General features: G+C 40.2%; 1 protein-coding gene across 1 annotated transcript in view; it reads right to left on the bottom strand.

The window, feature by feature from the left end:
• Window positions 1-879: 879 nt before the first annotated feature.
• Window positions 880-16,477, bottom strand: part of LOC124622884 (myrosinase 1-like) — a 37,903-nt gene continuing 22,305 nt past the window's right edge. The window contains exons 8-11 of the mRNA XM_047148676.1: window positions 15,293-15,441; window positions 13,280-13,417; window positions 4,482-4,588; window positions 880-1,048 (exon numbers count right to left, since the gene is read on the bottom strand). Coding sequence (XP_047004632.1) covers window positions 904-1,048; window positions 4,482-4,588; window positions 13,280-13,417; window positions 15,293-15,441 — 539 coding nt within the window. The 3' untranslated portion in view covers window positions 880-903. The remainder of the gene's footprint in view (window positions 1,049-4,481; window positions 4,589-13,279; window positions 13,418-15,292; window positions 15,442-16,477) is intronic.

Raw genomic sequence — 16,477 nt, 5'->3', positions numbered from 1 at the left:
GAAAAAGTAATTATTGATACCTTATGTAGTTAGTATTAGAATTTTACAAAATTGTGATAATGGTAACGATCTTTTGAAAGCAGTTTAGTTTTGTGACTGAAACAGAATCGAACTGTTTAGTGTTTACCCCTCTGAAAATTTCATTTTGCCCCTCAGGAGGTAATTACCCCCAAGCTGGGAATCATTGATCTGTAGTGTCTTAGGGCTATGCTAAACAGGTCAACCTACACCTCACAACTTGTTCAAGAGAGTTTCAAAAACGTTCTCAATTTTGATTGGAATTTATATGTTACAGAAGATGTGAACAAACAAGGTGGAGCCTTGAATTCCATCTTTGAAAGACGCATAGCTCACAGAAAGATTGAATTTGCCACTTGTTTTTTTTCGTCAAACATATTTTCATTTTTTTTACACTTTCAATGCAGACGGGCATAGTAATTGGTCCTTTTAATGTTCTTGTTCTTATCCATATCTTTCCATGTGGGTTGTCATTACTTCATTCATTCACTGGTCAGGGGAATGTATTTTTTCAAGTGAAAGTGTTCAACCATGGAAACAAATACGAGTATGTAAACTAATCTCGGAACCGGTCACAGGGTATAGCGCTTGACTGATAAACAGACACGTGTACACACACACGCACACACACACACACACACACACACACACACACACACACACACACATACACACGCCCACACACACAAGGGTGTTTCTGCATGCGTAATGGGATAGGCAGTGCCGAGAGAGATACATAACAGAATCTTTTCGTTTCAGAAGAAGGATATGTTGTAGGAATCACACTTTTAGGACTGGTGTGTGGTTACTTTCGACATAAGTTATACACATTTTACTGCTGCATCGGAATTTATTTATCTATGTACAATATATGGAACGAGGAAGTTAAGTGCTAGAGGAATCAGGGGTGAAATATTCCAGCGGCACCGAGTTAGATTCGTAGATCTTCTTCAGGACACTTGCTGATGCTTTAGCGGTCCTGGGACGGTCTGGGTCGTCATAATCCACGCGGAAGACACCAAAGTGATTCCTGAAAAATAGATATGGTATTTTACAAACTGGAAACATAATGTAAAAGTCACTATGGACATCGCCATCATATTCTGATACGGGATTTATACGATCTGTTGCCTTTTCACACGGTGTAATCCACATCTTTGTGAGCAACGCTAGTAACAGTACAGTAAGCCTCTATCGCGGTTGTTCAGAAATTCATGTTCGGTACCTTCTGTAAGAAGATAACATAAAATCCAGCACGGAAAAAGTCCGTAAGGCTAAGTCATCAGTTAGGGAAGATTGAAACACTTGTGTCTTGTGTTACGAGAGCTACCTAGATATATGGAACAACACAAAATATTGCCAGTCATTACAAATAATCGTGGCGGATGAAATATTCTGCAACTCATTGGGAGAATAATCATCACAGAAAGCTGCATTCAGTCACAGCTCACTCGAATGAACATTTTATTTTCCTCTTCTTAATTATTAACTGATGTCAGAAGAGGGAGATAGGGCCAACATTTGCTGTGTTCGAACATTATGAATGACCTCGAAAAAAACGATTTATTGACAAGCAGCGAACACGGATTGAACTACGCAGTGGACCGTATGTAAGTTGTTCTTACTATAAATGAAGCAACATATTACACGATTTTTAGGTAATTATGTCTGCCATGTTTATCATTACTTGTGGATCTGTTTGCATACTAAATGACAGATTTTGAACCGAGCGCTGGTACGGACTGCACCCGAAGAACAATAGCACACTGATAAGGGTGAAGAGGAAATTTTATGGAAGTACGTTTTACCGATAGCCATCGAATGTTCGAATGACGTCGGTCTGCTGACAACGCTTTTTGTTCTACAGTGACAATACGTGCACAGTCTAAGCTTGAAATAACCCATCGAGTCATCTAGACAGACTGTGTAATAAGCTGTATTGTCTCATTGGCAATAGGAGAGACAGTGCGCGCTTTTGAACTGCAGTAAAAGTGCAGGTTTTGTTTTATTTCCATTACACATACGCCGTACATAGTGATTTCCTGTGGTCAAAAGAATTTTGATGAAGAAGTTTCCGATAAAGGTAACACAAACTGTTAGAGTCGTGAGAAGTGTAGTTTCCTTTTTAAACAGTTTACGAAAAGTGAGCGATCTCTACCGTATGACTCTGGCTAATTGCAGACATTTGTTAAAGAGAAGTTAGAACGGAAACGTATTTTTACATTTTTTGATTTTAATCCCGAAAAAAATTGTCAATTTTCTTATCCAAATGATATATAAATCAATTATTAACTTCCAATGGAAGTATTTATTTGTCCTTTAGAACATAGTCTTCATCTATTTAATATGTTAATAAATTTTACGTATTTTTCTTAGAAATCTAATATAGTGGATCATTTTTTTATTTTTTATTTTTTGTAGGAAGCTGTGGATTGCAATATTACAAAGACAAAAGTACGTTCTTCCTGTTGGTAGTAGTACCATAGCTTTTCGTAGTATAAGTTTTAGAAATAAGAAACTGTCTGATGCTGAAACCTTAAGGCGTAGGCTGACAGACAGAATTATTGATGAACTACAAAAATACTAAGGAATACTCCGTAGAAATAGCACAGATAATTTCTTCAAAACGAAGCAGGCACTATGGACTACCTTCCTCCACGAACTTGGAAGCCATAAAGCCCCAGAATCCAAATGAATCTTCCAAGAATCTCATATACTGACCGGCAAACCAAATAATATTTTTGTTGGAAGGAAGACACCCAAATGGTTTGGGGGGGGGGGGGGCGGATCTATGATGCTGCAGTTGCTTTTAATTATGGCAGCATTGACAGGATCAGCTGACAACATCATATGGTAATTAATCCTGGAGTAAAATGCATCAGAGGAAATAAAGATATGGGCAATGTTCACATCGATAAAGGACAGTAAGCAACACAATGGCTATTAAGGAGGCCACAACAGGGAAAATAATGACAACGGTGGAAAATGGTGAAAAGGATTGGACACAATGTGGTTGCGGGTACTCCTGTGTCAGCAAAAATTAGAAAATAAAATACATATTAAGTAAGTTTTAGGCACTTCAGACATTAAAAGCTGTTTCTGAAAATTTACTTTTTCAGTGGTATTGTTCCCTACATCTTAGAAACCAGTTGGAGCAGAGTATTTCAGGAACTTAAAAATACGTATAATGATGAGTAACTGACATCATCAGCTCTTTCGGAGGCTGTCTCAGAATCTAAAAATGGTTGTTTTCCTTACTATAGAGTTTATTCTCCCAGATTGCATAATACAAACAGTGATTATTGGTTTCAGCGAAATTAAATGGCCATCTTCAGACAGAAAAAATAATTACAGGGCCAATCCATTTTTCGATTGTTCACATTAACTAGACACAAGTTATAGAGACCACATTCCATAGTACCGTCTCTCGTCATACAATAAGAGAATCGCTGTGCTGTCATGTGCACAGTCATTAGAAATAAGAAACATGAGACGTGTGTAAAGTGTTTTCATGTTGCTACCTTCTTTCGTATCGCATGTCAACAAGGACACAACATGAAATCAATCAATACACGTCTCATGCATCTTTTTTGTAATGACTGTGCACATGTCACCACAGCTATTCTCTGACAGTACACGAGCGACGTTACCGTGGAATGTCCTCTTGTTAGTTGTATCAATTTAATGTAAACAGCCGACGAAACTGATTGATCCTGTAAAAATATTTTGTATACAAATGATCTAGTGATGCCGATTTAATTTACTTGAAACTAGTAATCATCGTGTATCTTTGTGCGATCTGGGCGAATAAATTGCTGTAATAAGAAGAACAGTGTTTATGCATATGAGTCTGCTGAAAAAAAAATGTTAAGTATAACTACAATTATTTTGAAGAAAGGACGGAAAATGATACATAATTTTAATCGTGTACTTGAAAATAGTATTTCCCAAACCAGAGGCTTATATACAGTGAGTTTTGTTCAGTAGACTAACAACATAATGTGTAATGTCCTATAAACGTTTCATGGCATTACTACACCGATTTCTGAAGTACAGGGGAGCCAAGCAACAAAATTTAATGTAGCCGATATAGGGCACTCTGTTTCCTCTTAAGGACAATGTACGTACAGGTTTATTGTTGTAAGTACTGCGCTGGTTTAGAGATGCAACCGTATTAAAAAATGAACTTTTAGCAGGGCAACCAAGCACCAACCACTGAAGTCCGCTGATGTGACCTTGTGTTGAGAGGCCAGTCTGCACCGTGCCTCTCAAGCAATTGACGGCAGTGGCGGTGAGGCCATTTCACTTATTTAAAACGTACGTATTTATGATGTCCATTAGACAAAGTGCGGCCTATGAGTGCTTCCGCAGAGCGTCCCTCGCCACTTAGCTGCGCAGACTCAAGCGTGCGCTAATACAACGTGAGCTCAGCCGCCCTTGCCCGAACAACGACGTATACTTACGTGTATCCGGCCATCCACTCGAGGTTATCGATGATGGACCAAGCGCTGTAGCCGATCACGTCCACTCCGTCCACGTTAATGGCCTTTACCACTTCGCTGAGGTAGCCCTGTAGAACACAACAGTTTAATGAGAAACACGTGAGTGAACCTCATGTATCATTCATAGATTTACTCTTTCCTCACAACTATCACCACAGTGTTTTTCCAGCAGATACGTTGCCACTTGTTAAATCGATTTAAAAGTATTTTAGAGCTTTTTTTACGGATAACAAGAACACTGGTTGCATTAGTCCTGTGATGATGTAAACTGGACACTATGTGGTGGCTCAGTACGTGTACATGTGGTAGAAATACGAAATCGTTGTACTTGGGGTACGCAATGGGTCAGTTGTTTGAGCTGTTAGGCGACACATATAGTGGCTTCCATTAGAATCGACGAGACCTTTAGAAACACGGGAATGCCTCTGATCAATCTGCACTGTCTTTTATTCCCAAACCCGACATCATTACACCCGTTCCCTAGTATATTATGGGAAGTGAATATAAGATTTGTTGGAACCGTTCTAGTAAAGAGCAGTGTACCTGTAAAGGATTTTGTCGTCAGTCTCCTGCGCAACCATCTTCCTCCGGGAGTAGGCACTTACAACCTACGTCGTTAGTTATTCAAATCTCTATCTTCCTATAAAATTTTTCCCTCTACATTTCCTTAAGTACGATGACTTATTCCCTGATGCCTTAATACATGTCCCATAATCCTGACCCTCCTCCTTCTCCGTATTATCCATATTCCCTCGCCGACTCTGCGGTTGGGGCTCCTCATTCCTTATCAGTTCACGAAATTTTCAACTTCATCTGAAGCACCACATTTCAGATGCTTCGTTCCTCCTCTGCTGCGGTTTTCCCATTGACCATGATTCATTACCATACAATTTTGTTTATAAGGGATTTCTATTGCTGTATTGCTGTCTTTTCCTGAGCGTTTTTATGCTTCCTTCTCCAGTACGTCAAATGAAATATTTCTTTCCTTACCAAAGGATTCTTCGCAGTTACTTCCCTATTACCTATGTTTATCTCTCCCACATTTATGATTGCCCTTTTTATGGGTGCTGACTCCTCTTCAACTGAATTGCCTACTCTGGTATTCTTTACCACAGTTCCCACATTTTTCCCCTAATTTTATTCTACTCCTTCCCCTACACCTGGTTACAGTCTCCGACGACTATTAGATTTTCATATCCTTTTATGCTCTGAATTACCCCTTCAGTACCCTCATATACTTTCTCTATCTCTCCATCTTCTGCTTCTGATATCGGGATACACGAGTATACCTCAGCTACCGTTGGTGGAGTTAATTTGCTGTCATATTTGACGAGGAAAACCCTATCACTGGACTGTTAACAGCAGCTCACTCTCTGCCCTAATTTCCTCTTCATAACCAGTCACACTCCCTCTATACCATTGTCCGTTACTGTTGCTGTTATCCTACATTCATGTGACCAGGGGGCATTATCTTTTGTTCCATTTAACTTCATTGATCCCCATTATATCAAGATCGAGCCTTTGTATTTGCCTTTTCAAATTTTACAGCTTTTCTATCACGTTCAAACTTCTAACATTTCATCTTTTTCTCATGGTCACCTACCCCTTGACAGACCCCTCTCTGAGATCCGTATGGGGGGACTAATCCGGAATCTATTTCCAATGGAGAGATCATCATCACACTGTTTCAGTTACAGGTCCATTCTCCTGTGTCTTTTATGTAGTGGTTTCCATTGCCTTCTGCATCCTCATGCCGTTGATAACTGCTGATTCTTCGGCCTTTCAGGGACAGTCTCCCAAATGTAGGAGAGTAGAGTACCCTGACCCACTCCGTTCCTCCACCCTCTTTGTCAAGGCTGTTGGCAGAAAGAGAGTGACTGCTTATGCAGCGAATCTTCGGCCATCATTACTGATGATTCTTACTCAAAATTTAAGCAGTTGCCGAATCGGAATCAAAGACAGTGGTCTCTTTGATTAGTAGTCAATACGCTACCTCTAGATCAGTTTGGGGGGGCAGATGTTTTCTTGCGTACACAAACTGATAATCCTGTCGATGAAAATAGCGGCCACCATTCATGCTTCTTTGTTGATCTTGTATTCGGCTGGTAAACTTCTTATGTATTTTAAACACCTTACTGTTAAAGTTTTTCCGATTGCGAATAAGTGTACTTTTTTAGATCTATCTGAATTGCATCCTACAGATCCCACCAATTCTTTCCTAATTTCATACCTGAATAATATTTTCCCTTAAATAGTAAAGTCTGACTGGGTAACAATTCCCAAAATAAGCGAGTTTCGTAGGCCTATATTTTGCAGCATGTTGTTCTGAGCGTTGAAGGTAACGTAGGTAGCAAGTAATTTGCTGATATTGTCGGTGAAACTTAGTTTTTTGGTTGGTCTTGTTATGGGAACATTATCAACCAATCTTGCAAAGCAGACTTTCCATGTTCATGGTTAGCCGCTCATCAGCTCGAAAATACCATACATTTTTAATCATCGTCAACAGTTTATAGTTGACAATACAAAACTATTTACAAAGTTGCGTTTGCGAACAGCGTTTCTTACCAACCGTCGTAAGTGACTGGGTCTCTATTTCAAGCAACATAACAGACTGTTCTCGGCCCGACGAAAGTGTAAACTGAAGAATGTCAAAAATGGTACCGAAAAGTGTTGGTTTCCGTGTTAAAATTCGGCGGCATGGTATTATACTTCAAGAAAAATAGTTATCTCGGCCAGAGTGTCTCTCCCTTTACCCTGAATGTCAGCCGGCGTCGCTGAGTGACCCGAGTGGCTGACTTTCGTTTGGGGGGCCCAAGTTCGTTGCCCGCTACTAGCCCAGATCCTTTTCTTGGTGGTAGGAATGAGATAACGTGCATTGTGTCACCAACCGATCAGCTACTTGCATGAAAAGTTGCGTCACTAGGTCTGCAATCCGGAGAACGGCATAAAGGGTGGGCCTTCATACCGCATCTCGATGAAGCCATTGGCTGAGTCTGACACAGCGGTCGGTTGGGGCCTATTAGCCCATCTGTGGCCAGAAATTTCATCTTCTTCCAGAATTCTGCTAATGTTCTCTAGTACCCCATGGTGTTTTCTTTTATGACATCGAGAAAACTTTGCTTCTGTTTAAGATTTTCTGTTCGGGGATGAAACATTCGTTATGCAGCATATGCGTGCTAAAATGAACTCTATTACTGAAATTACAAATTGAAACGGGGACAGCTACATGGATCTATGATGATCGCAAATTACTCTCTATCCTTTAATGTTTAATACATCGTGTAAAATCCATGTTCAAGTAGCTGTGCATATTACGCTTTCATAACGTAGATTTAGAAAGCTGCTTGTTGTGTTTACAGCTAGATATGTACACAGGATGGACTTTCTCTCTATGTGTCTTTTTTTTTTCGTCAAATATCATTTGCGGATAAGGGACGAACGCATTCAATATTGTCAGTCAGTTGAATTTTATTGGAAAGCTATGTCATTTCTCATTACGTACCGCGGAGCTTTCCAAGCTACGGGACAAAGACAGTGAAACGGCGCTGTTCGTCAGAGATGTTGTTACCGTGCAACTATCACGTTTCACGTTGAATGCGATCACAGAGAAATTTACAGTCAAAAAATGTGTCAAAAAGAAGAAAACGTGGGGCGTAGTACAAAACGTCTAATTTTTTATGGAAGTTCAGCACAGTTTTTCATTTGTAGGGATTACAGATTGTGCATTACGTTATGAAATTATCTGATGTAAAATAACTTTCAGTTACGGTTTTTATTCAATATGTTATGAAATATGCTCACTGTATGTCATTTTCATTACTCTTAATTCTTGAAGTAGAACACGTATATGTGAATAAGCTGCTGTTATGACATATTACCACGTTTATTGTAATGTAGTTGACAGTATAAAACAAAATGAAACCTGAATTAATTTCGTGAGGGTAACAGGAGATCAAAGTACGGAGTATGATTAAATTTTAATATGCAAGTTGGAACACCTAGTGGCGCAGAAATAACGCTACTATTTTCCCGGACAGCAATAAATCGTGTGATAGCAAATTTAATACAATTCAATTTCGAGCAGAACTAAACAACGCCCTGCGGGAACAATTTTGATTTCCAGTCACGATTACAATTTTTTTATCACCTAATCACCTATTCGTTATACAAATATTATGCAACGATGGCTTTCCTTTGCTGTGTTTTGCGTAGTTTACCTGGTAGAATCTGCTGCCAATTCTCACCATAAAAAATGTTGGGGAATGCTGAACTTCCAATGTAAAGAATATTTCATCATGAAAGAAAAGTCGCAGTATATCACAGACTGCGAATCGAACACTGATCTACTGTTAATCTCCTAAACGATAACGCGACTGCCCACAGCGCTGATACGATTTCAAGTCATAACATTTCATTGGTTTGGATCTCACTGATTCCGTTCATATCATCTCATAAAATGTAATCCAGCTGGTATGTATATCGATCTGATGGGATAAGCTGCAGGCGTTCACCATGTTTAGACCCCAGACAGATTATTGCCACACACCCAATGTGTCTTAAAATTAGAAATTATTTGGAGGAAATAGCAGAGACACTGATAATTTGAAGACCTGGTGGTTAAGACGAGTGTTAGCAGCAAGCACGAGATAAACGTTCGAATCCCAGTTTGACGTGTCTTTTTGTTTCTAACCGCGTTTTCATTCAATTACAGAATCAGCATTTCAGGATATATTTAACTAATGGTGCTTTGTGTCAACGCATTTTGTTGAATTCACCGCCATCGATTCCACTGATTTCATTTCAATGAATTTAATTCAGCTAGATAATAATTTCATTAGACATACATATATACATCAAAGGTCTCTATTTCTCAGATTACGTTCGTTACCAGTAACATAGCCACTGATTCATGGATACTGGATAGCTGTTAACGTGACTGAGAATATTGTAAAAGGAATATGACGAGCGTCTGTATAAAGTGTGAACCCAAACTCCACTAACAAACGTCGAGGGAATGTAGAGGCTATCTCGACGAATAAACCGGTGATCTAAATTCATATTTGGAAAAGTCACCCAACTACGTTACAGTTTTGGGGAAAAAGATCTGTCGCTAGGCCATACTTTCTGCAGCAAATGTGAATTTGAAATGCCCGTTTACAAGTTCTTTGAATAGCGCAACAAAGCGCGCGCTAAAACCTACAGGAAAATTTTAAGGTGGTTAGACGCGCCACAAAACGTACATCAGTTTTGCGCTCAAAGAGTGATGAAGGAAAGACAGCACCAATTGGCTTCTCCACGGCAGCTGCATGTTACGCCAAGACAATGACTGATACAAAAGGAAAACAGTTATTTTAAAATTTTTTTAATGAGTACGTAGGTGGGAAAAGTAGTGACATTGCTTCAGAAAGTATTGCTCTTGGAGGCCGTATCACTGAACGTAATAAGGACATCAGATTTCATTAGACATAAATAAATAGATATTTGACCCTACACAAAATTGGTTGTGTTTCTTCGAAAATGTCATCTTCGCTGTACAGCAGACACATTGCCCCTACTTGTCAAGCAAGTCTACATCTACATCTAGATCTGTTCTCTGCAAACTACCGTGACGAGCATGTCAGAGTGCACGTCCCACTGTACCAGTTATTACCAGTTATTAGGGTTTCTTCCCGTCCTATTCACGCATGACGCCCCTGAAGAATGATTGCAAGAATACCTCTGTGAGTGCAGTAATTATTCGGATCTTGTCTCATGATTCCTATGTGAGTCATACGTATGGGATTGTAGTATATTCCTAGATTCATCATTCAAAAGCGATTTTAGAAACTTCGTTAGTATACTTCCTCGTGATAGGTTTATCTTGAAGAGTCTTCCAGTTCAGTTTCTTCGTTATCTCTGTGACACTCTCCCACGTATGAAAAATACCTGTGACCATTCGTGCTGGCCTTCTCTGTATACGTTCAATATCCCCTATTACTTCTATCTGGTGTGGGTCCCAAAACTTGACCAATGTTATAGGACCGGCAGCACGACTGACTTGTAAGCAATCTCCTTTATGCACTGATTGCACTTCCCAGTATACTACCAATAAACCTAAGTCTACCACTTGCTTTACCCACAAATGAGCGTATGTGATCATTCCATACCATATCCCTACGAAGTGTTACATACAGATAATTGTATGAGTTGGCCGATTCCAGCAGTGACTCATTGATATTATTATCATGGGATACTAAGTTGTTTCGTTTTGTGGAGTGCACAACTTTACATTTCTGAACGTTTAAGGCAAGTTGCCAATCTTTGCACAACTTTTAAATTTTATCGAGATCTGACCGAATACTCGCGCAGTGTCTTTCAGACTGTACCTCATACAGGTAACTGCATCATCTGCAAGAAGCCTGAGGCTACCATCAATATGTCTGCAATGTCATTAATATGCAGCATGAACGGCAAGGGTTCCAACACACTAACTGGGGCACACCTGAAGTCATTTCTGCATCTGATAATGACTCTCGATCTTCACGCGCCCAGCTAGCCGCACGGTCTATTGTGCTGCTTTCCGGGTGGGAAGGCGTACCGGTGCCCGGCACGAATCCGCCCGACGGATTAGTGTCGAGGTCCGGTGTGTCGGCCGGCCTGTGGATGGCTTTTAAGGCAGTTTTCCATTTGCCTCGGCGAATGCGGGCTGGTTCCCCTTATTCCGCCTCAATTACACTGCGTCGGCGATCGCTGCTCAGGCACCCACGTACACAGACCGCCATTACCCTACCACGCCAACATTTGGAGTTACACTTGTGTGATACGGATACATTCCCGAGGGGGTCCACTGGGGGCCGATCCGAACAATAATCCTGGGTTCGGTGTGGGGTGGCGGTGGGGTGTGTGGTCTGCTGTGACGTGTGGTGGTGTTCTGAACCACTGAGGGCTACTGCGGGACGAAGTCTCTCCGTCGTTTCTAGGTCCCCGGTTTAACACAATACAATACACTCGATCCATGTGTCCTCCCTATCAAAAAGTTCTCAATCTAGTCGCAAATTTCACTTGATACCCCACATGATCGTGCTTTTGACAATAAGCTTGAATCAAAGTCTTTTCGAAAATCAAGAAACACTGCATCTACGTGGTTGCCTTGATCCAAAGCTATCAGTATGTTATGTGAGAAAACTGCGAGTTAGGTTTCACATGATCGATGCTGATTGATAGTGAGGACATCATTCTGTTCAAGATACTTCATTATATTCGAGCTCAGAATACGTTCTAAGATTCTACAACAAAGCGATACCAAGAATATTGCACAGTAGTTTGGTGGATCACTGTTACTACCCTTCTTGATGATGACTGATTTGTGGGGCGCTCAACTGCGCAGCCATCAGCGCCCGTACAAAGTCCCAATTTTTCTCAGTCCAGTTTTTACACGATCCAGTCTAGCCACAGTCACGAATGATGATGATGAAATGATGACGGCAACATAAACACCCAGTCCCCGGGCAGAGAAAATCCCCAACCCGGCCGGGAATCAAGTTCGGGACCTCGTGATCCAGAGGCAGCAGCGCTAGCCACTAGACCACGAGCTGCAGACCATACCTTTCTTGTATATGACTATGATCTGTGTTTCTTCCCGAGAACTGGGCACGGTTTTTTCTTTTAGGAATCTACGACGTATTGTAGTTAGAAGAGAGGCTGACTCAGCCGCAAGTTTAGTACAGAATCTGACAAGGAAGCCATAGGGTCCTGGAGCTTAGTTCACTTTCTATAATTTCAGTTTATTCTCAACACCACAGACACTAACACTTATTGCACACATCGTTTTAGTGGTACGTGAATTAAGCTGGTGCAGTAAATAATCAGAAAATGAAGTATCACAAAAAACCTCACTTTAAGTACGTAAACATCCTCACTAACAGCACCACATCTCTCTGAGGTCTCAAAGTCATGCCCTTCTCGGCATACAATTAATGTAACGTTTCTTTTTTTTTCAGTATGTAAGAGAAAATCGGTATTAAATTGAAAATTACAAAGTAATGATGTCGTCTCAGAATTACAGAAAACGCAAGTCATAGGAAAGCTCGCGTCGAAATGAATACAAAAAATTACAGTGCCGAGTGAATTCGAGAGCTAGGCAGCATTGGAAAATAAAGAGAAAGAAAAAATAAAGCGCAAGTGATTTTATTTCTGAGCCATAGAAGCATACAGCGTCCCGCCCAGCGTCAGTCCAAACTTGTGATTTGTCTATTTTGCAACCATTGTAGTATTCTGTGCAACAGTCGTGTTAATGAAACTGGTAATTAAAATACATGTTAATAGGAAAGAAGTGTTGCGATTTTCTCCGGACGTTTTCATGAAAAATAAGGCGCTGACTTGAAATATGCGCACATAGTTTTCCCTAAATTGCTCCACTACTGTTGCAAATTCGACTGTTTTAAAGTACAGCAGATTTTGTTTCATGCTGAAATAAATTTCCTCCTGTTGTGATAATCGATACTTATGATGTCAAAAAGAGGTTGATTCCGTTCATACATTCACGTCTCCTGTGCATCAAGTTGGTAGTATCTGCTTTCTTTCTTCTCGAAATCACTTTATCACCGAACAGTTGGTGCAGTGAAGAGCACGCAGTAAAAAAGGTCGCGGCTATGTTCGTGTAACATCGTACCCTCTTCTCACATACACGCCTCTATCAAGCTTCGAAACTAGCCGACTGAGTACGGGTTCATCCTTTAGAATTGGCGACAAACAATAAGATGGCGCTGGCTAGAACCTACCGTGTAGTATTCGATGCGCTGCTGGTCATCTAGAGTAGATCCATCGTCACTGCAGCCGTTCTCTGTGATGAGGATTGGGTGACCCGGGTATGTCTTCGACACCCAGTTGACTATCTTACGGATACCAGACGGAATCACCTGCAAAAATTGAGATTAGTTAGATTTTTGTTTTATGACTGCCATTTGATGTACAAGCCATGTATGACATATCACCATGGCACACAGTTTGTATATCTCATGAGTTAAACGAATTTTGTAAGGAGATACTGAACACATAGTAGCTAGTTACACATCAAGAGCTTTTAAAATAAAACAAACATTATTAACATTCTACATCTTTATTCTTCACGGCTACATATTTATTTCTCAACATAGTCACCATCACAACGACAACATTTTTCCCAAAGACAGATCAGATTATTGATACCGTCATTGTAGAATGTTTGACTTTTTTGACAGAACCACAATCTTACCTCTTCTTGTAGCTCTTGGTCACTATTAAAGTGAAGTACGCGAAGGTTCTTTAAGTTTAGGAAACAGATGGAAATCGGTTGGGGCCAAGCTGGGACTGTATTAAGATATGTAAATATAAAGAATAAAGATCTAGAACGTTAGTAACGTTTGTTTAATTTAAAATACGTCCAGGGTTTTCGTTTTGTATGCTAACTGGTAAAAAGACATTTCATTTTGCTACTTGGAGGGAAAGCTCGAAGTTAATAGCACAAATACACTAATTTGTTATGAAATGGAGATGCTAAATGATCTACTGGTGATAAATTGGGCGCATAACGTAAAAAGTAAGCATTATGCATATTTAGTTCGGAAGATGTTCAGAAGATGCTTCAGAAACTCTCCGTAGGAAGACATTCGATTATTTGTGAACGAAAAGTATATTAAGTCAGGTAAACAAGTCTTGACTCGCAAACCACAACAAGCTATACTGGACGGAGAAGCATCCGCAGACAAACTTTCGCTTTGGGGGTGTATCAGGTAACTGTGATAACATCAGAACTGCTCATGTTACATGTAAGGTAATTTTAAAAAGTGTCCCATATTCCTAAACAAGGTAGTATGTTGTCCAAAACTAGAGGACAAGTTCCTCCCGTGGGATGTCTGGCGTGGACTAATTTGTCCTCTCTTTCCCATCTGTCTGTTCGTAGAATTAGATACGCAGTGCTGCATCTTGGCACATCGTTCAGCAATTTTTCGCAGTAAATCACCCACTCTTAAACACCTCGTTCCATTCGGATTGCGTCACATGCATTGATCACTTGCTCTTGTAACTTTTACACATCGTCTATGGGTTGAGAGCACATCAATATCTTTAAGTATCTCCCTAGCAAGAAATTCAACGACTTCAGGTCCATTGAACAGGGAGGGGATACATCCACGTAACGTTACGACGAGGTACTGTCGCGCGATCCGTAGAAAATGAGGATCACTCATAACAGATTACGATGTCTGCTATTGCCCTCGTGGGATAGAAAGTATCAATAGAAATGATAACAGTACAGTTTGTTCACACTGCACGGGATCACTAATCTTGTTCTCCTAATGCAGAGCACGGCAGCACAATCTCAGCTGAGTGATGTAGCAAATCGTTGTACTGCCGTGACTTCAATCAACAACAACATCAGTGTCCTGAAAATTACAACCTTTGAGATATGTCCAATGAACTGCAAACAGACGGTCTACACCCCTGAATACTGCACAACACTCATCACAAATAAAACGCTCCATACCTCAATAGGAACTTATCTTCTAGTTTTGACCAGTACCGCGTCTAGTGACAATATGCGAAACATTTTTAAACACCTCATATAAACGGGATATCGGGGACCTGACAGTTTCAGATTTATACTTCCCCAAGCGATTATCTAAGTACTTCAACTATATTTTACATGGAAAAACACGACCTAGTTATAAAAATAATCGAAAGATATATCATGAGAGAGTGTATGTTGACCATGTTTAAACCGAATCTCTACAGGAGTTATGGTGTCACCTACTTACCCTGAGCCAAGCAGAATACGTTAGTGGATACTCTGTCATGGGGGTGGTGATGGTTCCTGAGTCATACGTCTTGGAGGGAACTGTGCCCTCGACTCCGTCAGCCACGTACCAGCTTGTGTAGTGATTCAGCCCGAAAAAGTCAGATGTTCCTGTAAAATAACAACAGTTCATACCACAAGTTTAGTTTCTTCACCTGCACTCATTATGCACCGTTGTGCAGATATCTGAAACATATTTTCAGTTTAATACTCATTTTGTTTGTAACTGGAAACCAACTGGTGTTTTCTTCTGACTATGGGCGTTGCACGAGACGTGTGATAAGAAGCATTTGTTTTGACTGACTGTATCTCCACATTATGCAATCCAAATAGCCAATTTCAGTAGACATAATGCTGACCTCTGTTAATGCTTGTGTATTCGATGAACTAAACGTGTCTAATGACTATATTGTCAGTAGAGAGATACTATTATATCAATTATTGTTGTGTAAAGTTGATATGAATTCTGCTGGCAAAATTCTAAAGGCATTTCAATGATGTATAGCTAAAGACAAGCTATACTGAAATCATGAGCTCCAGTGTGCGGTTTATCACATTTTTTGACAGTTAATTTTTAGATATGTTGTGAGAGATAGTAGATGCCAGACGAGGTGATGTAGTTCGGACTTGAAGATGTGGTGCACAACTGTTGTTTACCGATATGACTGCAAATGGTGTCACTTTAATCTCGCAGTGTAGTAAATATGCTTTCTTGCTTTCATGTTTATATATGGGGCTTAGATATGCTTGCTTAAATTTCCTCCCTATGCCATATACATTCATCTTGCTTATATGTTCACACAGAATACGTGGGGCATTCCTCACTAATTCTACTGGTAAATTTAGAGGCCATGGTGATATCCTAATTTTAATTTGTGTAGCCGCCTTCTGTACATTTTTCGTACTCATTTTCTCTGCCTCTTCACCGTCCTTTCTTAGGCTAGAAAGCCTATAAAATGCTTCTTCCACTTTACCAGACATAACCGGCAGTTTTATTCTTTGTTTCACTTTTTTCCTTAGCCCTGGAACCATATTCCATGCTGCCGCCACGTTGACACTTTTGTGTCCCGTCCGCCATTCATTGACCAGCTACCTCGTATTTCCCATTTTCCCTCACATATTTCATTTTTCCTTTTGCAGAGGTCGT

The sequence above is a fragment of the Schistocerca americana genome, chromosome 7, assembly GCF_021461395.2.
Source record: "Schistocerca americana isolate TAMUIC-IGC-003095 chromosome 7, iqSchAmer2.1, whole genome shotgun sequence".
NCBI classification, from domain to species: domain Eukaryota; kingdom Metazoa; phylum Arthropoda; class Insecta; order Orthoptera; family Acrididae; genus Schistocerca; species Schistocerca americana.
The sequence above is the reverse complement of the archived record's forward strand: the minus strand, read 5'-3'. Positions and strand labels throughout refer to the sequence as shown.